Source organism: Hyperolius riggenbachi, chromosome 11 (assembly GCF_040937935.1).
Source record: "Hyperolius riggenbachi isolate aHypRig1 chromosome 11, aHypRig1.pri, whole genome shotgun sequence".
NCBI classification, from domain to species: domain Eukaryota; kingdom Metazoa; phylum Chordata; class Amphibia; order Anura; family Hyperoliidae; genus Hyperolius; species Hyperolius riggenbachi.
In genome coordinates, this window is record NC_090656.1 from 3739637 (window position 1) to 3764968 (window position 25332).

At 48.0% G+C, this 25332-nt stretch overlaps 1 protein-coding gene across 6 annotated transcripts in view; it reads left to right on the plus strand.

Annotated features, from left to right (window-relative positions):
• KIFC3 (kinesin family member C3) overlaps positions 1-25332 on the plus strand; it is a 123886-nt gene that overhangs the window by 41414 nt on the left and 57140 nt on the right. For 2 of the 6 annotated variants that reach the window (XM_068261148.1, XM_068261149.1), the window contains exons 2-3: positions 9230-9299; positions 24112-24674. In XM_068261148.1, coding sequence (XP_068117249.1) covers positions 9230-9299; positions 24112-24674 — 633 coding nt within the window. Of the gene's footprint in view, positions 1-9229; positions 9300-9380; positions 9466-14800; positions 15086-18228; positions 18361-24111; positions 24675-25332 lie in introns of those variants that run through there. The other 4 variants (XM_068261151.1, XM_068261150.1, XM_068261152.1 and 1 more) reach the window with 4 other exon arrangements.

Consider the following 25332-nt stretch of genomic DNA (forward strand, 5'->3'; position numbering starts at 1 on the left):
ATATACCGGGGACATATACACCTGCCTACATATACTGGGGACATATACCCCTGACTACATATACTGGGGACATATACCCCTGACTACATATACTGGGGACATATACTCCTGACTACATATACTGGGGACATATACCCCCTGGCTACATATACTGGGGACAACTGGCTTTTTGTCATTATGTGCATTTACTGGTGAAAAGCTGTCTCTTATTATGTGCATTTACTGGTGAAAAGCTGTCTCTTATTATGTGCATTTACTGGTGAAAAGCTGTCTCTTATTATGTGCATTTACTGGTGAAAAGCTGTCTCTTATTATGTGCATTTACTGGGGAAACGCTGTCTGTCATTACCTGCATTTACTGGGGAAACGCTGTCTCTTATGTGCATTTAGTGGGGAAACGCTGTCTCTCATTACATGCATTTAGTCTACGTGTCACGGAGATCTGAACGTTTGGTTTGATGTGTCACGACTCCAAAAAGGTTGGGAACCACTGCCCTAAACACTCGTGTGTGAAACCCCCATTTATTCATGAAATGTGCCAGTTCACATAAGTATTTTTATGGGGGCTGCCATATTTATTATTACCTTCTCAAACAATGCACATTGCCTGGCTGTCCTGCTGATCCTCCGCCTCTAAAGCTATGTACTCACCTCGCGATGCAGGGAGCCATCGTGGGAGTCGTCGGGGATCTGAAAGATCCGATCCGCCATGATGGTCGTTATCGCCGCACGACGCTAAGCAACATTTGTGTGGTTGTGCGCCTGTACCCACGTCCAAGATTGCGTAAACGACCACTCGTCGCTCAAAAATTCACCGGTTGTCTGGAAAATTGTCGAAAAAATCACACGGTGGGTACAGGCCTTAATACTTTTAGCCACAGCCCCTGAACAAGCATGCAGTAGATCAGGTGCTCTGACTGAAGTCAGACTGGATTAGCTGCATGCTTGTTTCAAGTGTGTGATTCAGACACTACTGCAGCCAAAGATCAGCAGGTCCTCCTTTTAAGCCAGGGCATCCATGTAAGGGGATCCTCCTCGGATCAATAACCAGTAAAAAGCATGAATATGGGACACATCATCAATGCACATAAACATCACAGACAGACAGAGTAACCAGTCATCTAACGAGGGTTGTAAATGTTTGCATAAACTTGTAAAAACCGTCTATATGCGTTTACAAGTCTGAAGGCCGCTCACACAGCTTGTGGCGACGTCTCGCTTTGCTGTAAGTGTCTTTCGGCGGTATTCAGCAGCGATTGTCGTTTTTCACCCCCGCGGGGCCACTCAGGGCCGCGGCGATAAGCGGCCCTGGAAGCAAGCTGTAGCTTCAACGGTCACCTGAAATGAAAAGTCGGGGTTTATGTAAACAACTGTGGCGGCGCTGCCTATTCATTTCAATGGGCAATGCTTTGCCGACGAACGCTGCGGCTGGCGGTAAACATCGTGCAAGCGCCCATGTGAACCCGCCCTCAATCAATCATAATAAACACACCTCATCAGCAATCTTAAGCCTCATCTACACCATACAATTTTTTTTGTCTGATTCAATTCATTGAGTCGATTCGATTCAATCCGACATGTCCGATCGGGATTCGATTCAATTCAATTTACCATTCGTAACTCAGATTCCAGTCGGATTGAATCGAATTGGACAAAAATTGTATGGTGTAGATGGGGCTTTAAAGAGGAGCTGTCAGCCATACTATTTCAGAAAAACAACACATATATAAGTAGATAAATACTTGCTCTACTTACATAACACGTACTGTACTGTCCACGTTTTGATTTTAATGATTTTTCTACAGTAAAAAAGAGAAAATCCTCCTTAGCATTTTCCATTTTGACGGTGGCTATTTTGAAGCCAATCCTGATGTAATTTCCTCCCTTAGTCTCCTCTGCCTGATTTGCCCGCCCTCCACTATAGAAAGTGCATTGTCTCAGCATGAGAAATACTGGCCAATCAGAGAGGAACAGAGGTGTGGGAGGGGAAAACAGGAGGGAAAGAGGCTTCAGCCAATCAGGCTGCATTAGTTAAGTCTGAGGGGAAGTAGAGAAGCAAAAAGACAACCCAGCATGCCCTGCAACTTCCTTTCTGTGTACCAAATTTTGTGTGTACCGAATAAGAGTCAGGTAAACTGAGGAATGATCATTTATCAACAAGAAAAGTAAAAGTGATTTTAGCTTTTGGATTGCCTGGTTAGCATCCTTATTACTTGTTTACCAGATAAAAATAAAGAATTGATTGTATGCCCGACAGTTACAGTTTAAAGCCCCAGTTCAGGGTCATATAAATTCATTAAATACCTTTTCTGTTAATATACGTCTATAATGTATTCCCCCCCCCCCCCCCCCGCCCCCACCAAACAGCTGAAGCAGCAGCCCCTGTTGTAGCAGATGACAGGTTCCTTCCCACCCGCTCCCTGCCGACAGACTGACGCTTCCCTGCACTCTCGCCCTGGCAGTCAGAACTCCGCCCCTTCTCCAGTCACATGGTCACTGCAGTGATGTGTTCCATGTAGCAGGATTTCATGTTTTTGCACTTTTTTTTTTTTTAATGCATTTATTTATTTGATTTAAAGGAATTTTAATGCATTGAAAAAACTTGGATTTCAACTCCCCAGACTCTAATCTTGTTCTTAGTGTGGCCCCTCCCCACTGCATGCCATGTGACTGAGCTAAACCACTACAAAAAGATTAGTATAATATGTAGGATGACATAAAAGGAACTGTTAAGTGAGGGGAACAAGTTGAGCTGTTTACCTAGAGCTTCTTCCAACCCCCCGAAGTATCTGAGGTCCCTCAGTGTCCTTCCAGCCCCCTCCATTGCTCCGCTGTCAGCCCTAAGGGCCCCATTCACACTTAAAAGCACAAAACGATAGCACTTAGCACTATCGTTTTGCACGGGTGATTTTACCGTGATTAGTGCTGTAAAATCACTGTATACTCCTGCTATTCAGAGCGATCGCGATCAGAGCTTTAAAGGGAACCTAAACTGAGAAGGATATGGATGTTTCCTTTTAAAATAATACCAGTTGCCTGGCTGTCCTGCTGATCCTGTGTCTCTAATACTTTCAGCCACAGCCCCTGAACAAGCATGGAGCAGATCAGGTGCTCTGACTGAAGTCAGACTGCATTAGCTGCATGCTTGTTTTAGGTCTGTGATTCAGCAACTACTACAGCCAAAGAGATCAGCAGGACTGCCAGGCAACTGGCATTGTTTAAAAGGGAACACCCATATCCCTCTCAGTTAAGGTTCCCTTTAAGCACTGTATCGCGATCGCTCCTGAATCACGGTAAAATGCTACAAGGTACACAGTTTGCGATTGGCGCTAATCGCGAAACACCCGCAATCGCAGCAGTGAGAGAACTACCATAGGTTAATATTGTGCTAGCGCTTTAAAATCACCCGCTAATCAGTCAGAGGAACGTTCAGAAACAGCCTTATCAGTCTGTCGACAGCGCGTATGAACGTGCTACTGTCGGCTGAACAGCGCGGGGGTTGGCGGAAGTAGCGTGTGTGTACGCACCTTAAAGAGAACCTGTACTGAGTAAAATTATTTAAAATAAACACATGAGGTAACTTCAAATGAACATTACATAGTTACCTTGCCATCAGTTCCTCTCAGAAGCTCACCATTTTCTTCTTACAGTAATCCCTTCCAGTTCTGACAACATTTTGTCAGGACTGAAATATATCAGTTGCTGTCAGTTATATATCAGTTGCTGTCAGTTACAGCTGAGAGGAGAACTGATGTGTCCATGTTTCCCTATGGCTCAAGTGGGCGATGTTACAGTTTAACAGTGTGCTGACCAGGAAGGTATTACGGATTAATAGCCATTTTCAAAATGGAGGACGGAGAATTCCATTGATCACAGTGGACAAACAGGACGCAGGAGAGGAAAAATAGATTGAGGAGTAGACTACACAGGAGGTAAGTATGACTTGTATATGTTTATTTTGACTTTTAAAGTTCAGTACAGGTTTTCTTTAAGAATGGGCCCTTATAAGGTCCACTTCTGACTCTACTGCACATGCATGGCCCTGGCATCATGCGTGCCTCCTCAATCGTGCTCCCCTGGTCCAAGGGCATTTTGCGCAGTTGTAAGTTCTGCTGTCCCCCTTGGAGGAACAGAGCAGATGGTGCGGGACCAGGAGGACTGGTGTGGGGTAAGAAGCCCCAGGTATGTAACTGCAGGGCCGGGCCGAGGCAGAGGCTGGAGAGGCTCCAGCCTCAGGGCGCAGTGTAGGAGGGGTCGCACAATTCATTCAGCTGTTATTCCTAATTGTGCATTAAGCAGAAAGAAATAAGAAAAGGGGATACATAGCAGTGACTGCAAGCCATATAACTAGATATTAAGGTGTTGGGGAGGTTGTGGGCCCTGGGGCACCTCTTAGTCTAATAGCAATCAGTGTGTGACAGCTGGGGTGGGAGGGATGGAGGGGCGCACTTTGGTGTCTCAGCCTTGGGTGCTGTAGGACCTTGTCCCTGCTCTGTGTAACTGGCCACTTTACCATTCACTTAACATTGTACACACACAACTGCTGTCACCTGTGACTATCAGGACTCCATCCCTAAGGCGACGGTTCTGGGGGTTCTGGGCATGCGCTCATGCAGACACACCCTGCAGCAGCAGCTGAGCCGCATGTACTGTAGCTAGGGGGAAGGGAGGAGTGGCCATGGCGCACACTGAATAGGCATCAGGCTAGCAGCATGTACTGTTGCTATGGAGCGAGGGGGAGGGATGATGTATGGCGTATAATGGGAGGGGTGGTGGTGGGGAAATACCCTCTGCCTGTATTCAGCCATGTTACGGCGCTGCGCATCTTTCGCTGACTCGGGGTGGGCGGAGACTACACACACTAGATTCTTGGCAGAGGTGGCCGTAAATAACCATCTAGCTCAAGTATGAGGCTTTTGCCTCCATTTAACAGGTATATTCTGAGTTGCATTTGACTTGTTTCCTATGGGCCCATTTAATACGAATTCATAGTGCGATTTTATTTTTTTTTATTTTTATTTTTTTTAATTTGCATCGAAATTGAAACTAGTGAAGTTATTATCATTGAACGCGAATTTTCGGGTGGTATACGAGGTGGAAAAATGATGGATTGCATGCTGCAGATTTCACACCTGTTTCCTATGCAATGATTGTTCGCTGCATACAATAAACCACATTAAAATGTGCAGAAATCTACATACAGAAAAACATGCGAAATGTAATATGCTACTGAAAATAGACCTGTAGTCCAAGTCCAGCCTGTCCTATCCTGCAGTGTTTGTAGTCAGTGTTTGATTTGCTTTGAAGCCAGAGAACAAAGGCTTTCAAAGGCATGCCAGACACCTCCTGGAGGCAATACATTAGTGTGTTGTACACTTGTAATGAGTGTTTGGAGACTTCTGAACAAGTGCTGATGTACACAGGGCTTTGGGGAGCAATCGCAGTATATTTCTATATTACTGGACAGAGATGAGCAACGCGCACACCTGGGGGTCATTCAATCTTGCATGATCACACCTGGGGATTGATTCACTAAACCATGATAACTCAAATATCACACTTTATCAAAGATATCACACTTTATCAGAGATATCACACCTTATCAGAGATATCACACCTTATCAGAGATATCACACCTTATCAGAGATATCACACCTTATTAGAGATATCACACCTTATCAAAGATATCACACCTTATCAAAGATAGCGCACCTTATCAAAGATATCACACTTTGGGCTTGATTCCGAAAAGGGTGCTAAGTGTTAGCACACCAGTGAAAAGCCACTTTGCATGTGCTAACATGCTTTGCACGTGCTAAGTAATTAGCACATGCAAACTACTTAGCACCGTAGTTAGCACATGTAAACTACTTAGCACCCTAGTTTTTTTTTTTTTTAAATCAGTGTTTATTCAACAAAGAAAAGGAACATATGACGGAATATGCAGTGTAGCAGTGCGCCTCCTAACTTTTCCAACAGTAGCTTCAGCATCAATTATCACTGTGGAAGATGAGAGGTATTGTTAACAATAATATAATGATCTTCACATAATATATAGAGCTCAGATTGAATTTAAATTTCCAAATATTCTATCTTTTACAAGATCATAATTAGCAAGACCAGGAGTATCTAACCATGGAGCTTAGCATCCTAGTTAGCACGGTGCTAAGTAGTAGTTTGCATGTCCTAACTACGGTGCTAAGTAGTTTGTATGTGCTAACTACTTAGCACCCTAGTTAGCACGCCCAAAGCCTTTAGGCGTGCTAACTGGGTTAGCACTGTTTACTAAATCAAGCCCCTTATCAGAGATATCACACCTTATCAGAGATATCACACCTTATCAGAGATATCACACCTTATCAGAGATAGCACACCTTCTCAAAGGTATCGCACCTTATCAAATATCGCACCTTATCAAAGATAGCACACCTTATCAAAGGTATCGCACCTTATCAAAGAGATCATACCTTATCAGAGATATCAAACCTTCTCAAAGATCACACCTTATCAGTGATATCACACCTTATCAAAGATGGCACACCTTATCAAAGATATTACGCCTTACCTTTGATAAGGTGTGATATCTCTGATAAGGTGTGATACCTTTGATAAGGTGTGATACCTTTTGATAAGGTGTGATATCTCTGATAAGGTGTGATACCTTTGATAAGGTGTGATACCTTTGATAAGGTGTGATATCTTTGGTAAGGTGTGATATCTTTGATAAGGTGTGATATCTTTGATAAGGTGTGATATCTTTGGTAAGGTGTGATATCTTTGATAAGGTGTGATATTTTAGTTATCACGGTTTAGTGAATCAAGCGCTTGAAGTGAGAGGGATATAGAAGTTGCCATATTTATTTCCTTTCATGCTGAAATTGATCTGGAATCGGCCTTGTGATGCCGCATGCGACCGCCTCGCCGCCCTAACCCTATCCCCCTAACGGTAAGTGTCTCCCGGGGCCCAGTGCATGTTATACATGACCTGTCCGTGGCCTCATGCACAACTGCTGGTTCCATTAAGACATGGATGAATGGTAATTGTAACACCTAAATGAGCACTACTGGTTAACATACAAAGGCTGGGTAATGGCATAAAATGGCCATACATCTATAGATTTGACTGCCGTGCCGATCGACCATCAGATTCGGTAATTATTATTTATCCAATTGGATAAAAATCGGTACTGCCAAGAGCATGCCAAATCAACAATTCGACCAATTTCAGCTGCAAATTGGTTGCATGTATAGATAGGACGTGCTGGGAAATCTTGGGCCGACATCCTCGACCGGGTGCGCGGCGTGCAATAATCATGAACAACGAACAGGAAGGAATCCCCTCCCTCCGCTGTCGACTCTAATGTGTTATGTCTCCCCCGGTGTCCTGTGCAGTTATACTATACCTATCCAGTATCCAGGGCCGGTTGTAGACTTTTTGCTGCCTGAGGCAAACTTGGGCGATGCCATGGTCCTGACATCACACTGTGGGAGGAGTTTCACCACAATATCAGGCATACAGCGCCCCCTGATGATCTATCTGAGAAAAGGAATAGATTTCTCATGGGAAAACGGGTATCAGCTACTGATTGGGATGAAGTTCAGTCCTGGGTTACAGTTCCTCTTTAAAGGACCCCCGAGGCGAAAATAAACTAATGAAATAAACAATTGTATCTATATTCCTTCTTCAAAAAATGACTTTTTAAGATATTGAACAGTTTTATTTTGATTAAATCTACTTTTAAAGTTTTTTACTGTTTTATTGTTTTTGCTCAATGACACATTCATTAAAGTGTACCAGAGCTAAAATCTATGAACTATTGACCCTTTTTATCTCCTCCCTGCACTCAGAAGCCATTTTCTGCTTGGAAAGTGTTTTATAGTTGGAATTTCTTATCAGTGGGGGTCACACTGTAGTCACTTCCTGTCTGAGTCGGGACTGAGTCAGCCACTTGCATACCTGATATTTAACTCTTTCAGGCAGAGAAAAAAAAAAAAGGAACACAGCCTAGTTATTAGTGTGCTAGGCACTGTACATACACATGTCTATCTCATCATGTCACATGTCACTTCGGCTATACTTTAACAATAACAGGTACTGCTCATGAGCTAATTAAGCTTTATGTTTTGATTCGGTCCGTATCGATTGTCACATCTCTTGTGGATTTTCAGGACAATCTGAATCTTTTAACCTGTAAAGATCCAGGCTTCACACATAGGGCTTGATTCCCAAAAGAGTGCTAACTGTTAGCGCGGCCGGTTTCGCAAAATCGTTATCATTTTCGCGTGAAAGTTCGCGATTGCGCGCTAAACCGTTTAATTGCGAGGGAAAATTCACGATCGCTCGAAAACGTGAAAATTCGTGCGAAAATGGCCGTGCTAACAGTTAGCACTCTTTTGGGAATCAAGCCCTAACTGTTAGCACGGCCATTTTCGCACGAATTTTCACGTTTTCGAGCGATCGTGAATTTTCACTCGCAATTAAACGGTTTAGCGCGCAATCGCGAACTTTCACGCGAAAATGATAACGATTTTGCGAAAACGGCCGCGCTAACAGTTAGCACTCTTTTGTGAATCAGGCCCCAGGAGTGGCTACACTTCTCTCTCAAAGGGAACCTGAGTTGAGAGGGATACAGAGGCTGCCATATTTATTTCCTTGTAAACAATGCCAGTTCCCTGGCATACCTGCTGATCTTTTGGCATAAATAGTGTCTGCGTCAAAACCCTGGAACAAGCATATGGCTAATCCAGTAAAACGTGAGTCAGCCGAGTCAGAGTACCTAATCTGCTGTATGCTTGTTCAGGGGATATGGCTAAAAGTATTAGACACAGGATCAGCAGGGCTGCCAGGCAACTGGTATTGTTTAACAGGAAATAATTATGGCAGCCTCGATATCTCTCACCTCGGGTTCCCTTTAACCTTTATAGGACGAGTTTGTTATGCGGGTTAAGTGAGTCTGAGCCAGTGAGGTGTATCTGGCCTGGGAATAATGCATTTATTATTTATAGACTTGTTTTGAGAAACAATATTTTTGTATCTAACCTGACAATTTGTCATTGCTGTCTGGGAAGCTAATTCATGTAGGCTGCAGACTTCCTATTAGTGATTTGGGGCGGTGGGTAGCTGCCTTGGTTGCCTGTGGCCAGGAACGGCCCTGGGCATTCTATAGAGTGCGCTGTGCAGTGCAGGGGCCCCGGAGCGTCACACTGACGGGTCTCTGTGTCTCGGCAGGTCGTCCGCTGCTCGCACTGTTGGATTTTCCCGGTCACCCCCTGCATGAGGGACTCCCTGCGACGGAGAGGTGAGTGCTGGATGTGTGATACTGGGGGAGGGGCATACAGGTGGGACGTCCGGTCCGACCGCATTCTTCTCATTGCTCTAGGGGGTGAGAGCAGCACAGCGCTGAGCATATCACACACAGCTGCTGCAATGCTTCCGAGATGCACATCCTCTCCCAGCGCTGCCAGGTATACCGAGGGGTACGGTGCCAGGTACACTGTAGGGTACGGTGCCAGGGACTCTGAGGGGTACGGTGCCAGGGACACTGAGGGGTACGGTGCCAGGTACACTGAGGGGTACGGTGCCAGGTACACTGAGGGGTACGGTGCCAGGGACACTGAGGGGTACGGTGCCAGGGACACTGAGGGGTACGGTGCCAGGGACACTGAGGGGTACGGTGCCAGGGACACTGAGGGTTACGGTGCCAGGGACACTGAGGGTTACGGTGCCAGGGACACTGAGGGGTACGGTGCCAGGGACACTGAGGGGTACGGTGCCAGGGACACTGAGGGGTACGGTGCCAGGGACACTGAGGGGTACGGTGCCAGGGACACTGAGGGGTACGGTGCCAGGGACACTGAGGGGTACGGTGCCAGGGACACTGAGGGGTACGGTGCCGGGTACACTGTGGGGTACGGTGCCAGGGACACTGTGGGGTACGGTGCCAGGTATACTGTGGGGTACGGTGCCAGGGACACTGTGGGGTACGGTGCCAGGGACACTGTGAGGTAAGGTGCCGGGTACACTGAGGGGTACGGTGCCGGGTACACTGTGGGGTACGGTGCCGGGTACACTGTGGGGTACGGTGCCGGGGACACTGTGGGGTACGGTACCAGGGACACTGTGAGGTAAGGTGCCGGGTACACTGAGGGGTACGGTGCCAGGGACACTGAGGGGTACGGTGCCAGGTACTCTGAGGGGTACGGTGCCAGGTACACTGAGGGGTACGGTGCCGGGTACACTGAGGGGTACGGTGCCGGGTACACTGAGGGGTACGGTGCCGGGTACACTGAGGGGTACGGTGCCGGGGACACTGTGGGGTACGGCGCCGGGTACACTGAGGTGTACGGCGCCAGGTACACTGAGGGGTACGGTGCCAGGTACACTGTGGGGTACGGTGCCAGGTACACTGAGGTGTACGGTGCCAGGTACACTGAGGTGTACGGTGCCAGGGACACTGAGGGGTACGGTGCCAGGGACACTGTGGGGTACGGTGCCAGGGACACTGAGGGGTACGGTGCCAGGGACACTGAGGGGTACGGTGCCAGGGACACTGAGGGGTACGGTGCCAGGGACACTGAGGGGTACGGCGCCAGGTACACTGAGGGGTACGGTGCCAGGGACACTGAGGGGTACGGTGCCAGGGACACTGTGGGGTACGGTGCCAGGGACACTGTGGGGTACGGTGCCAGGGACACTGAGGTGTACGGTGCCAGGTACACTGAGGTGTACGGTGCCAGGTACACTGAGGTGTACGGTGCCAGGTACACTGAGGTGTACGGTGCCAGGTACACTGAGGGGTACGGTGCCAGGGACACTGTGGGGTACGGTGCCAGGGACACTGTGGGGTACGGCGCCAGGGACACTGTGGGGTACGGCGCCAGGGACACTGTGGGGTACGGCGCCAGGTACACTGAGGTGTACGGCGCCAGGGACACTGAGGGGTACGGTGCCGGGTACACTGAGGGGTACGGTGCCGGGTACACTGAGGGGTGCGGTGCCAGGGACACTGAGGGGTGCGGTGCCGGGTACACTGAGGGGTACGGTGCCGGGTACACTGAGGGGTACGGTGCCGGGTACACTGTGGGGTACAGAGCTAGACACACTGTCCATATAGTAACAGAGCAGTGCAGGCACACAGGATGGGTTATGTGCTGTATTTTATTATTATTATTGCTGGTTACACAGAAGAGACTTATGTTTCTGTATATTGATATTACATTATATGATATTATATGAGGCTCTCATGTGTATATAGTATGGTGCAGCGTATTATGTGTATTGTATAGTGTGACATGGTGTTGTATAGCGTGTTATATTAGTATGTAGCACAGTATGAAATATTAGCATTGTTTATTATGGTATAGTACAATATGACATAGCACAGTATAACATATAATAATATTGTATGGTACAGTGTGATATAACATGATGTATGATAGGATAATATGGAATAGAATAATATAACGGGATAAGGTATCCGGTGAAATACTATATATTAGTATAACATTATATCATGGTATAATATAGAATAGAGTACAGCAGCAAATAGTGAAGGATGATAAGGTATTGTACAGCATAAGACTGTAAGTACTGTAATCTATAACTTGACCAGACATTGTATAACCATAGTATGTTATAACATGTAGTACAGTATTGTATAGCACAGTTTATTATGGTATAGTGTGACACACAGTATGATATAATATGACACCGTATAATATAGCACTGTATGTATACTTTACTAATATATAGTGTGGAGTTATTTGTAGTCCATAGTATAGCATTGTATAGGGATGGTCAATGAGATTCAAATAATTCCAAGTTGATGCAAAAATTATGCAAATGTATGCAGCTGGATGATAAGTGGAATCCTACTTCCTTTTTATTCAGTTAGTTCATTTTCAACTTGTATTAATTTGCATATACAATTGGCATAGTTAGCATGCGGTAGTAATGTATGGTGTTATTTAGTATGGTATTTATTATTATTAAATACAAAAATAAATAGGTATGAAAAGGAACTGGTATAACATTGTATAATCTATTATATTCTACCGTTGTGTAGTAAAGAACTGTGGTGTACCTACCATAAGGCTACAGGTGATCACAGCCCCGGGTGTAGCCATGGCTAGGGGTGCCGCTGTGGTGATCACAGCCCCGGGTGTAGCCATGGCTAGGGGTGCCGCTGTGGTGATCACAGCCCCGGGTGTAGCCATGGCTAGGGGTGCCGCTGTGGTGATCACAGCCCCGGGTGTAGCCATGGCTAGGGGTGCCGCTGTGGTGATCACAGCCCCGGGTGTAGCCATGGCTAGGGGTGCCGCTGTGGTGATCACAGCCCCGGGGGGAACCTTGGCTACGGGTGCTGCAGCTGCTAATCAGTGGCCGTTACTGCTGCTGGCACAGTGGCAGCTGCTAATCAGTGGTTGTTACTGCTGCTGGCACTATGGCAGATGCTAATCAGTGGCTGTTACTGCTGCTGGCACAGTGGCAGCTGCTAATCAGTGGTTGTTACTGCTGCTGGCACTATGGCAGATGCTAATCGGTGGCTGTTACTGCTGCTGGCACAGTGGCAGCTGCTAATCAGTGGCTGTTACTGCTGCTGGCATAGTGGCTGCTGCTAATCAGTGGCTGTTACTGCTGCTGGCACAGTGTCAGCTGCTAATCAGTGGCTGTTAGTGCTGCTGGCACAGTGGCAGCTGCTAATCAGTGGCTGTTACTGCTGCTGGCACAGTGGCGGCTGCTAATCAGTGGCTGTTACTGCTGCTGGCATAGTAGCAGCTGCTAATCAGTGGCTGTTACTTCTGCTGGCACAGTGGTGGCTGCTAATCAGTGGCTGTTACTGCTGCTGGCACAGTGGCGGCTGCTAATCAGTGGCTGTTACTGCTGCTGGCACAGTGGCAGCTGCTAATCAGTGGCTGTTACTGATGCTGGCACAGTGGCGGCTGCTAATCAGTGGCTGTTACTGCTGCTGGCATAGTGGCGGCTGCTAATCAGTGGCTGTTACTGCTGCTGCCATAGTGGCAGCTGCTAATCAGTGGCTGTTACTGCTGCTGGCATAGTGGCGGCTGCTAATCAGTGGCTGTTACTGCTGCTGGCACAGTGGCAGCTGCTAATCAGTGGCTGTTACTGCTGCTGGCACAATGGTGGCTGCTAATCAGTGGCTGTTACTGCTGCTGGCACAGTGGCGGCTGCTAATCAGTGGCTGTTACTGCTGCTGGCACAGTGGCAGCTGCTAATCAGTGGCTGTTACTGATGCTGGCACAGTGGCGGCTGCTAATCAGTGGCTGTTACTGCTGCTGGCATAGTGGCGGCTGCTAATCAGTGGCTGTTACTGCTGCTGCCATAGTGGCAGCTGCTAATCAGTGGCTGTTACTGCTGCTGGCATAGTGGCGGCTGCTAATCAGTGGCTGTTACTGCTGCTGGCACAGTGGCGGCTGCTAATCAGTGGCTGTTACTGCTGCTGGCACAGTGGCAGCTGCTAATCAGTGGCTGTTACTGCTGCTGGCACAGTGGCAGCTGCTAATCAGTGGCTGTTACTGCTGCTGGCACAGTGGCAGCTGCTAATCAGTGGCTGTTACTGCTGCTGGCACAGTGGTGGCTGCTAATCAGCGGATGTTACTTCTGCTGGCACAGTGGTAGCTGCTAATCAGTGGCTGTTACTGCTGCTGGCACAGTGGCGGCTGCTAATCAGTGGCTGTTACTGCTGCTGGCACAGTGGTAGCTGCTAATCAGTGGCTGTTACTGCTGCTGGCATAGTGGTAGCTGCTAATCAGTGGCTGTTACTTCTGCTGGCACAATGGTGGCTGCTAATCAGTAGCTGTTACTGCTGCTGGCACAGTGGCAGCTGCTAATCAGTGGCTGTTACTGCTGCTGGCACAGTGGCGGCTGCTAATCAGTGGCTGTTACTGCTGCTGGCACAGTGGCGGCTGCTAATCAGTGGCTGTTACTGCTGCTGGCACAGTGGCGGCTGCTAATCAGTGGCTTTTACTGCTGCTGGCACAGTGGCGGCTGCTAATCAGTGGCTGTTACTGCTGCTGGCACAGTGGCGGCTGCTAATCAGTGGCTGTTACTGCTGCTGGCACAGTGGCGGCTGCTAATCAGTGGCTGTTACTGCTGCTGGCACAGTGGCGGCTGCTAATCAGTGGCTGTTACTGCTGCTGGCACAGTGGCCGCTGCTAATCAGTGGCTGTTACTGCTGCTGGCACAGTGGCGGCTGCTAATCAGTGGCTTTTACTGCTGCTGGCACAGTGGCGGCTGCTAATCAGTGGCTGTTACTGCTGCTGGCACAGTGGCGGCTGCTAATCAGTGGCTGTTACTGCTGCTGGCACAGTGGCCGCTGCTAATCAGTGGCTGTTACTGCTGCTGGCACAGTGGTGGCTGCTAATCAGTGGCTGTTACTGCGGCCCCTGCAAGTGGCATTACATCTACAGCCTGCAGGCCCCATGGAATTAACAACAGTTTATTAGCTTCAGGGGCCCCCAGAGAAGGCTTGGAGGGCAGCATTTGGCTCTTGGGCCGGGGTGTTCCGACGCACAGGGTTAGGGTGTTTGGCACAGTGTAGCACCCAGCGCAGGACTCTCTCCTGCAGGCAGCGCTCCTGTGTGTAGTTGTCAGAGTTTCCTGGCTTGTGCTGCAGGCTCTGCCATAGACCTCAGCTGAGTCCAGAGAGCAGCAGCTGCAGATAAGAGCAGAGGGGGAATCTCTACAGATGGTGAGTATGAGAATCAGCCTGTCTCCCCAGGGCAGCCCTCCAGCGCTGGGCCTGTCCCTGGAAGTGTGCTGAGCTGGCTGAGTCCAGGGGAAGGGGGGCAGTGTCCAACCTCCTCCAGTCCCCTTCCTCTCTCCTCCAGCAGCCCGTCCCTCTGTCCTCCTCCAGCTCCTCTCCTCCAGCCCTTCTCCCTTCCTCTCTCCTCCAGCCCCCTGCCTCTCCTCCAGCTCCTCTCTTCCAGCCCTTCTCCCTTCCTCTCTCCTCCAGCTCCTCTCCTCCTCCAGCCCCTCTCCTCCCCCTCTTCCCTCTCCCAGCCTCTCTCCAGCAGTCTGAAGTTTGGGATGGATCCGGGAGAGACGCCGCTCACCAGAGAGTCAGTAAGTGAAAAGTTTGGAAATAGTCAGGAAGTGTCGGCTGTAGGAAGAGATCAGGACTGGCTAAAGATTCAGAAAGTCATCTGTTTGTCCTGTTATGGGTCTGTCCCTCCAGCTGGTGGTCTGTCACTTCTGTCAGTGGTGGTCACTTCTGTCAGTGGTGGTCACTTCTGTCAGTGGTCTGTCCCTCCAGCTGGTGGTCTGTCACTTCTGTCAGTGGTCGGTCACTTCTGTCAGTGGCCTGTCACTTCTGTCAGTGGCCTGTCACTTCTGTCAGTGGTGGTCACTTCTGTCAGTGGTCTGTCACTTCTTTCAGTGGTCTGTCACTTCTTTCAGTGGTCTGTCACTTCTTTCAGTGGTCTGTCACTTCTGTCAGTGGTGGTCACTTCTGTCAGTGGCCTGTCACTTCCTGTCAGTGGCCTGTCACTTCCTGTCAGTGGCCTGTCACTTCTTCTGTCAGTGGTCTGTCACTTCTGTCAGTGGTCTGTCACTTCTGTCAGTGGTCTGTCACAGTGACAGGCCACTGACAGAAGTGACAGACCACTGACAGAAGTGACAGACCGCTATCAGAAGTGACAGTGGCCTGTCACTTCTGTCAGTGGTCTGTCACTTCTTTCAGTGGTCTGTCACTTCTTTCATTGGTCTGTCACTTCTTTCAGTGGCCTGTCACTTCTGATAGCAGTCTGTCACTTCTGATAGTAATCTGTCACTTCTGTCAGTGGTCTGTCACTTCTGTCAGCGGTCTGTCACTTCTGTCAGCGGTCTGTCACTTCTGTCAGCGGTCTGTCACTTCTGTCAGTGGCCTGTCACTTCTGATAGCAGTCTGTCACTTCTGATAGCAATCTGTCACTTCTGTCAGTGGTCTGTCACTTCTGATAGCGTTCTGTCAGCGGTCTGTCACTTCTGTCAGTGGTCTCTTACTTCTGATAGTAATCTGTCACTTCTGTCAGTGGTCTGTCACTTCTGTCAGCGGTCTGTCACTTCTGTCAGTGGTCTGTCACTTCTGATAGCAGTCTGTCACTTCTGATAGCAATCTGTCACTTCTGTCAGTGGTCTGTCACTTCTGATAGCGTTCTGTCAGCGGTCTGCCACTTCTGTCAGCGGTCTGTCACTTCTGTCAGTGGTCTCTTACTTCTGTCAGCGGTCTGTCACTTCTGTCAGCGGTCTGTCACTTCTGTCAGCGGTCTGTAACTTCTGTCAGTGGTGGTCATGTCTCTTCTGTCAGTGGCCTGTCACTTCTGATAGCAATCTGTCACTTCTGTCAGCGGTCAGTCACTTCTGTCAGTGGTCTCTTACTTCTGATAGTAATCTGTCACTTCTGTCAGCGGTCTGTCACTTCTGTCAGCGGTCTGTCACTTCTGTCAGTGGTGGTCATGTCTCTTCTGTCAGTGGTCTGTCACTTCTGTCAGTGGTCTGTCACTTCTATCAGTGGTGGTCACTTCTGTCAGTGGTGGTCATGTCACTTCTGTCAGTGGCCTGTAACTTCTGATAGCAATCTGTCACTTCTGTCAGCGGTCTGTCACTTCTGATAGCAATCTGTCACTTCTGTCAGCGGTCTGTCACTTCTGATAGCAATCTGTCACTTCTGTCAGCGGTCTGTCCCTTCTGTCAGCGGTCTGTCCCTTCTGTCAGCGGTCTGTCCCTTCTGTCAGCGGTCTGTCCCTTCTGTCAGCGGTCTGTCCCTTCTGTCAGCGGTCTGTCACTTCTGTCAGCGGTCTGTCACTTCTGTCAGCGGTCAGTCACTTCTGTCAGCGGTCAGTCACTTCTGATAGCGGTCTGTCACTTCTGTCAGCGGTCTGTCACTTCTGTCAGCTTTCTCTCACTTCTGATAGCGGTCTCTCACTTGTGGTATCAGTCAATGCTGCAGGGGTCTGGTAACGCTCTGTACACACAATCGATCCCTGGCGGTTAGCGATGACGTCAATGCACATTATTTTTTGACAAAGCAACAATATTCTCCTGTTCTGATCCTTGCTGGAAGCATGAAAATGAGGATCCGGAAATGTGAAATTCGTAACGTGAGTTTTTTTTTAATTAATCGTTTCTTTGCCATCGACCCGTACGAATAATTAACAGCAATTATCATCTGAACCGATCTGCCAGGATGTATCGGTCTTCATGGAAGATAATCTCTTCTTTTACCGTTGTTGAGACGGTTTTATAAATGATTATGGTCTGACCCATTGTTCATCAGTTGTTTCCGATGACCACGGTCGCAGGTGTGTACAGAGCGTCTGCTGGTCCAGTGCTTGCTCTACCGTCCAGTTAGTGGGCTCTTCAGTCCAGTGACCTCTCAGTCCTGATAGTGGAGTTGGAGGGACTTCTCTTCTGCTGAGGACCAGGGTCAGCTGTCCGGTACATAATGGGGTAATATGCGTCCTGATAGTGGAGTTGGATGGGCTTTTCTTCTGCTGAGCACAGAGTAGGGACACCAAGAGCCAAATACAGTGTAGTATGTTCTGGTAGTTGAAATGAAGTATGATAGAGTAATAAGCTATACCCACAAAGCAGGGTTACCCCAAAGGCAACCACTATATCAGCAGGTGGGGAGATTAGACCTGACCCCGCTCAGGATTAAGAAGTCGCTCTCCGTAGATGAGGGAAAAAGGGGGTAATACCGCCTCCACCAGGGGTGGACTTGATATAGCGTAGTATGGATACAGAGGCGCCAAAAGGAAAAAAGTATCTAAAAAGTTTAAACCTGAGGCGGCAGTGCTGGACTTGCCTCCCCCAAGCAGACACAAAAATTGCCAATGTCTGTCAAATACAAAAAGTTAATTTACATACTCCGGGTGACAATGCAACGCGTTTTGCAGGTTTGATCCCAATTCATCAGGCAATAACAACAGAGTAATAGCATATGTGGTCAGTAGAAGAGCCAGGCACACCTTACCACATATGCTATTGCTTCGTAGTATTGCCTTTTATTCTTTTGGCGCCTCTGTATCCATACTACTCTCTTCTGCTGAGGTCCAGGGGCAGCTGTCCGGTACATAATAGGTTAATATGCGGCGTACGTGAGGCTGTAATTGGATTTGCTATACGGTGACCTTGGCGTACGGCGGCGACGCGGCGGACCTTGCCACAGAGCGGCTCTTGGCTGGGACGCTAAACAAAACTTCCCAGCACAAAACAAGTTAAAGTTTAACTCCGGCCTCCAGGATAAGCGCTGGTGATCCGGGGGAACCTCCTGCCTGGTGTGGTCATCAGTCCATGGTCACTTCTGCTACCCGACTGCGGTCTGTGTCTCGTAACCCACCGGCGTGCCTGCCATGCCTGTAAGAATTACTATACCTTATCTCTTAGGTTAGCTGGTATTAGGTTACTGCCTGAGTCATTCTGCTTTACTACATATATTATCTTATGCCTGCGCTGTGCTATATTACGCTGTATGTGATCTAACACTATGCTGTGCTATACTACTCTATATGTTATATCACACTATACGTTACTGCCTGTATTGTGCTATATTACACTGTATGCGAACACTATGCTGTGCTATACTACTCCTTATGGTATCACACACTATACATTACTGCCTATATTATACTGTATGCTAACACTATGCTGTGCTATACTACTCTATATGTTATATCACACTATACGTTACTGCCTGTATTGTGCTATATTACACTGTATGCGAACACTATGCTGTGCTATACTACTCCTTATGGTATCACACACTATACATTACTGCCTATATTATACTGTATGCTAACACTATGCTGTGCTATACTACTCCATATGTTATATCACACTATACATTACTGCTTATGCAGTGCTATATTACGCTGTATGCTAACACTATGCTGTGCTATACTACTCTATATGTTATATCACACTAGATGTTACTGCCTGTATTGTGCTATATTACACTGTATGCTAACGCTATGCTGTGCTATACTACTCCTTATGGTATCACACACTATACATTACTGCCTATATTACACTGTATGCGAACGCTATGCTGTGCTATACTACTCCATATGTTACATCACACTATACATTACTGCTTATGCAGTGCTATATTACGCTGTATGCTAACACTATGCTGTGCTATACTACTCCTATATGGTATCCCACACTATACATTACTATGCTGTGCTATGTGACTCAGTAGTGTATATTCCTGCCTGTATTGCAGCACTCCGCTCCTCACCCTTCCTGAGATTTGTACTTCCTGTAGGATTCTTCTGCTCCCTGTTTACTTAGTTATATTGCATCTTTGTACTTTGTTGCAGTGTACTTTGTCCGCTCTCTCTCTCTCTCTCTCTCTCTCTCTCTGTCTCTCTGTCTCTCTCTCTCTCTCTCTCTCTCTCTCTCTCTCTCTCTCTCTCTCTCTCTCTCTCTCTCTCTCTCTCTCTCGCTGTGCCCATGCCAGGCCTATCGCAGGCGTTACAAATCACAGCCGCAGACTGTATGTGTGCTGCCTTTACTGTTATTAAACTTTGTTCACATCTAAATCGAAATCGCTGATGCCAGCGATTTTCAATTTTTGGGGAGCGATTTTCCCCCCCCCCCCTCCCGGCGCTCGGGGTGGGCGCCGCTGTTTTTTTATACTGCTTTTCAAATCGCTTTTTCGCAGAGCGATTCTGATATTTCACTTCCTGACTTGTGTCAGGAAGTGAACTTTGTCATCCAGAAATGAATAAATACAATGTATTTATTCATGAAGGCGCTGGGGAGATCGCTATACAAAGCGCTTTTTCAAGCGCTTTGCGATTTCCCTATACTTTCCATTGAGGCAAAGCGCTCAGAAAATGGTCCAGGCAGCGCTTTGCTGAGCGGATCGGAAACAAACCACTCAGATGTGAACGCTCTCATAGGGAATGATTGCACGAGCGCTTTTAGGCCGATTTTCAAAATCGCCGGCGCTTGAAAAAAGGGCAAAAATGCCTCTAGTGTGAACCGGCCCTAAAAGTTGTGAGGTATGCTGTTACTGCCATCCCTTGCCTTCTGTGGTGGATCAGTGGCAGGGAACTATTGCCAGAGGCCGAGGTGATCTGTGCTGGTGGCTTCTGGATCCGGCGATGTCCGGGAGCGTCTGAAGAGAATTTTCATTTGCAGCCAAAACAATCAGAAAATAAAGTGTGTGTGTATATTTGCTGCTATGTCTTATGTGTTACTGCTATGTCTTACATGCTCTCAGCACTGTGTGTGTTCTCTATATCCTCTCTTGCTACCACACATCTCCTACAGGGCCGGCGCTTCCATTAAGGCAAGGGGGGCAATTGCCCCAGGGCCCCGAGCACTGCTGGGGCCCCAGCCTCCCTCTGCCTCAACATTGTGGTCACGCTGCCGCCCCCTTTTCCCACGTGGGCCCCGACCTCCCTCCTAATTAAACAGCGCTAACAAATGTATCCTCTAGCAGGGCCCCAGCACGAGAGCAGCATTTGTACTGCGTGCTATATATGTAATGCGGCAGCTACTCTTATCTCTTTAAAGTGAACCAGAGATGAAGCACCCTCATGCATTTTACCATATATATCAGTGGGAACATTAGAGAAAACCCCTACCCTGCTCTCTGTTTCATTCTTCACTGCTCAGCCTGCTTCTAATCAGCCCTGATGAAATCCCTGACTGAGCATTCAGTCTGGCTTTGCTCAGGAATCATTATAGCTGAGTCAGTCTTCTTCTATGTCTTTTCAAGCCCAAGTCTGCCCCCTTGTGGCTCTGCTATAATGACTCAGCTATAATCATTTTGGGGCAAAGCCAATCTGAATGCTCAGTGAGGGATTCTTATCAGGGCTGATAACAGGTAGATTTAGCAGAGAAGAATGAAACCGAGAGCAGGGTAGGTGTTTACTGTGATGTTCCCACTGATATATATGGTAAAATACATGAGGGAGCTTTGTCACTGGTTCTCTTAAGTGGACTGGGACTGCTTGCTTGCAAGTAATCTAGCAAAACCTATACTAACTAGAACAGACTGCCAGTTCATAGGAGTACCAATTAGAGGCAGTTAGGGAGTATGTATGAGTGGTTGATGTATGTGGATGCAGGAAATTGTGGCCGGCCTGGAATGTGTTATCGACAGGCTCTGCAACACATTCTATGTATTTTTTAAATGTTTGTCCTTTTTTTATCCAAATTTTGATATAATAAACTAAATGAATTGTTTCACATTACACATGATACCTAATGATTTGTTAATATAGTTTCGATAACTGGTTGTGTACATAGCAGCAGGATACATTCATCTGTCAGTGTGTGGCAGGGACCCCAGCCCTACTACTAACAGTCAGAACCTGCAGCAACAAGGATCTGAGTCATTTGGCTCTTATTAATTGACAGCATTTGTGCTTTACCTGTCTCGGCTGCTGTGCTGGAGGCGGTGGGGGTCTCGCATGAGTCGCATCTGGCCAGTGCTTGTCATTTTTCTGAGGGATGGGGGGCCCCGGGGCAAAGGTAATCCTTGGGCCCCCATCCCTCAGAAAAATGACAGGCACTGGCCAGATGCGAGACCCCCACCGCCTCCAGGACAGCAGCCGAGACAGGTAAAGTACAAATGCTGCTTTCGTGCTGGGGCCCGGCTAGAGGAGACATTTGTTAGCGTGCATTAATTAGGAGGCAGAGAGCCAGATGCGAGACCCCCCTCCCCTTTGCGGGGAGAACCCCAACCTCCCTCCTAATTAATCCTAATCGGAGGTTAAACCGGCCCTGCACTTCACTTTGCACTGTGTACATTATCCTCATCCCACCCAGAAGCTTTTCTCCTCCCAGGAGACCCTCTTGTCCTCTAGCTTAGTCACCTCCCCTCTCTCCCACATTCAGGACTTCTCACGAACATCACCTCTCCTGTGGAACTCTCTCCCACAGCCTGTCCGTCATGCTCAAGCCTGGAAACCTTTAAATGTCCTTTCAAAACACACCTGTTCAGACAAGCCTATAATTAGCTATAGGTAGCATTGGGGGTTCACGGCCTCATCCGCTAACACTGTGCCTCCTCCCCTAATGTCCCCACCCCACTACCCTCTAGATTGTAAGCTGGCAAGAGCAGGGTCTTCCTCCTAGTGCTTCATATTCTGCTGTAATTTATCATATGAGCATGTACCCGTATTGGCGATGCCTCTAACCACACATCAGTTGTTTGTTTTTGTATTGCTGGATGTCCTGTTTGTAGAGTCTTTGAATATTTCCAGTATCTTTGCTCCCCACTATTTGCTTTGTACTCTGTACAGCCCTACGGACGATGTGGGCGCTATATAAATAAAAAATAATAATAATCCTGTATATGTTACTCCAGTGCTCTTCTGCAAGAACAGTAATAAATTCCAGCAGGCCGCAGTCACAGGAATCGGATTAGTTGTGCAGTTGTTGTAAGAACATTCCCAGAATAAACTGTTTCTCACGGTTTACCGTGGAGTAATTTCATCTCCTATATATTGTGTATGTCCTCCCCAATAACCCTGTATACAGTCCCCCTTTATGGTTTCGGGGGCATTCATCCTGTTGCCTTCTGCTGTATGTAAACTCTCCGGGAGTCATTGATGGAAGGGATTGTCAGGCAGAGGAAGGGTTAAGCATTCCAGCATTCCAAGTCCACAAACACGTCAGTACAGAGAAGGCCCAAGTCAGGTCAACAAACATGTCAGTACAGAGAAAGCACAAGTCAAGTCCACAAACATCCGTACATAGAAGTCCCAAGTCAGGTCCACAAACACATCAGTACAGAGAAGGCCCAAGTCAGGTCAACAAACATGTCAGTACAGAGAAGACCCAAGTCAAGTCCACAAACACGTCAGTACAGAGAAGGCCCAAGTCAAATCCACAAACACTTCAGTACAGAGAAGGCCCAAGTCGAGTCCACAAACACGTCAGTACAGAGAAGGCCCAAGTCAAATCCACAAAAACGTCAATACAGAGAAGGCCCAAGTCAGGTCAACAAACACATCAGTACAGAGAAGGCCCAAGTCAAGTCCACAAACACGTCAGTGCAGAGAAGGCCCAAGTCAGGTCGACAAACACGTCAGTACATAGAAGGCCCAAGTCAGGTCCACAAACACGTCAGTACAGAGAAGGCCCAAGTCAAATCCACAAACACTTCAGTACAGAGAAGGCCCAAGTCAAGTTCACAAACACGTCAGTACAGAGAAGGCCCAAGTCAAATCCACAAAAACGTCAATACAGAGAAGGCCCAAGTCAAGTCCACAAACACGTCAGTACAGAGAAGGCCCAAGTCAAATCCACAAACACGTCAGTACAGAGAAGGCCCAAGTCAAATCCACAAACACGTCAGTACAGAGAAGGCCCAAGTCAGGTCAACAAACACGTCATTACAGAGAAGGCCCAAGTCAGGTCAACAAACACATCAGTACAGAGAAGGCCCAAGTCAAGTCCACAAACACGTCAGTGCAGAGAAGGCCCAAGTCAGGTCGACAAACACGTCAGTACATAGAAGGCCCAAGTCAAGTCTACAAACACATCAGTACAGAGAAGGCCCAAGTCAGGTCCACACAACACGTCAGTGCAGAGAAGGCCCAAGTCGAGTCCACAAACATATCAGTACAGAGAAGGCCCAAGTCAAATCCACAAACACTTCAGTACAGAGAAGGCCCAAGTCAGGTCCACACAACCCGTCAGTGCAGAGAAGGCCCAAGTCAGGCCCACAAACACGTCACTACAGAGAAGGCCCAAGTCAAGTCCACAAAAAAGTGTGTGTGTGTGTAAGCAAGCAGGGCAGAAATAAACAGTAAATCATTCCTCTGTGAATAGTGACAAAGAAGTGTAACCTAGCTACATGGTATAGCTCTAGCCCGATGCCAACACAAACTGTTACAAGCAGCTGATAAATAAGGCATTTTATTGACACAGGCTGTAATGAGAGACTTCTGAAAAGCATTTTAGTGTTGCTGGCTAAGAGCTCTATAGGTAGATGGGGTTTACAGAAGGACCGTTTTTTGTTTTTTTTATAGTTGTTCTTTAAAGATAAACCTACAGTCCAGACTTGCTGAATTGCTTATGTTCTCTGCCAGTAATAGCGCCTCAGTTCACCGTTCGTCTAACTGTATGTTGTTTTCTCACTTCAGGCTGCTGGTGGTGTGCGTCTGGGAAGGTTTGTAGGGTCACCATCCCCCTAACAATGGTGGGGACCCTGCCGCAGGATGGACAGGATCCCACGGGCAGAGAGGAGTCCCTGCAGAGACCCCCAGTGAGGTCCGTGTCGCAGAGACAGCTGATGTCGAGAACGCTGCAGGAGGTGAGAGCCGCACAAAGCAAGAGACAGGTCAACATGGAGGAAACCAGAGACCTTCAGGTCCACCTGCAGCTCCTGAGAGCTCGCCAGGGCCTCCGACCGCGGACAGACAGAGAGAACCGCGGCCCCCCGCAACGAGACCCCCTCCCAGAGGGCGAGATGACAGTGGAGGCCCAGAGGACGCTGCAGGAGGACACGGCGCTGCGGGAGGAAGTGGCGCTGCAGGTGAAGCAGGAGGAGAGAGCCTTGCAGGTGAAGCAAGAAAGGAGCGCGCTGCAGGTGAAGCTGCGGGAGAGGCGGGAGGAGTCTGTCCTGCAGGTCAAGCTGCGGGAGATGCAGAAACAACTGGAGGAGAAACACCGAGAGCATGCAGACATGTGCCAGAAGCTGCAGGAGGTGAGAACTGGATCACTACTGGGGATGAGATGCAAATGATTGTGAATTATGCTAATTTTATGCAAATGTATACAGCTTGGAAATAGTAGCAGCATTTGACAAGGGTGTAATTAAAAAATTCTGGACATGGTCTTTGCGGCCTCTCCTGTTTACTAGTTTCCTCTTAGCACATGGCTCTCCACCTACTTCCTGTGAGCTGCAAAGTCCCGCCTCCTCATGTAGGCTGATAGTTTTCACAGTGATGCAGGATTGACGTGATTAATGTAGTCTGTTGTGCGTCCTGCAGTGGGTGTCACATGGTCACACCTGATTGACCCGCCCAGCAGCTAAACCTGGAGAGGAGAAGACGTAAGCTGTAGCATAGTGACTATCACATTTGAGGCATAAAAACGTGTATTCCACCCAACACTTTGCTTCTATTCTTTTCGCCTCTCAGCCTGACTGCTTTCTTCAACTTTATGTTTAATTGGTCTTTAACCTCTAAATTGCCCATACACTCAATCAATTTTTATCATTTCGATTCCTTACAGGTTCGATTCATCTGCTAGGAATCGGTTCTCCAAAATGTCAGATTGAAAGATTTTTGATCGCTTTGGACTAAAAATTGATTGAAAATATTGATTGGACAAGATGGAAAATTTAAAACAATCGGGGCTGG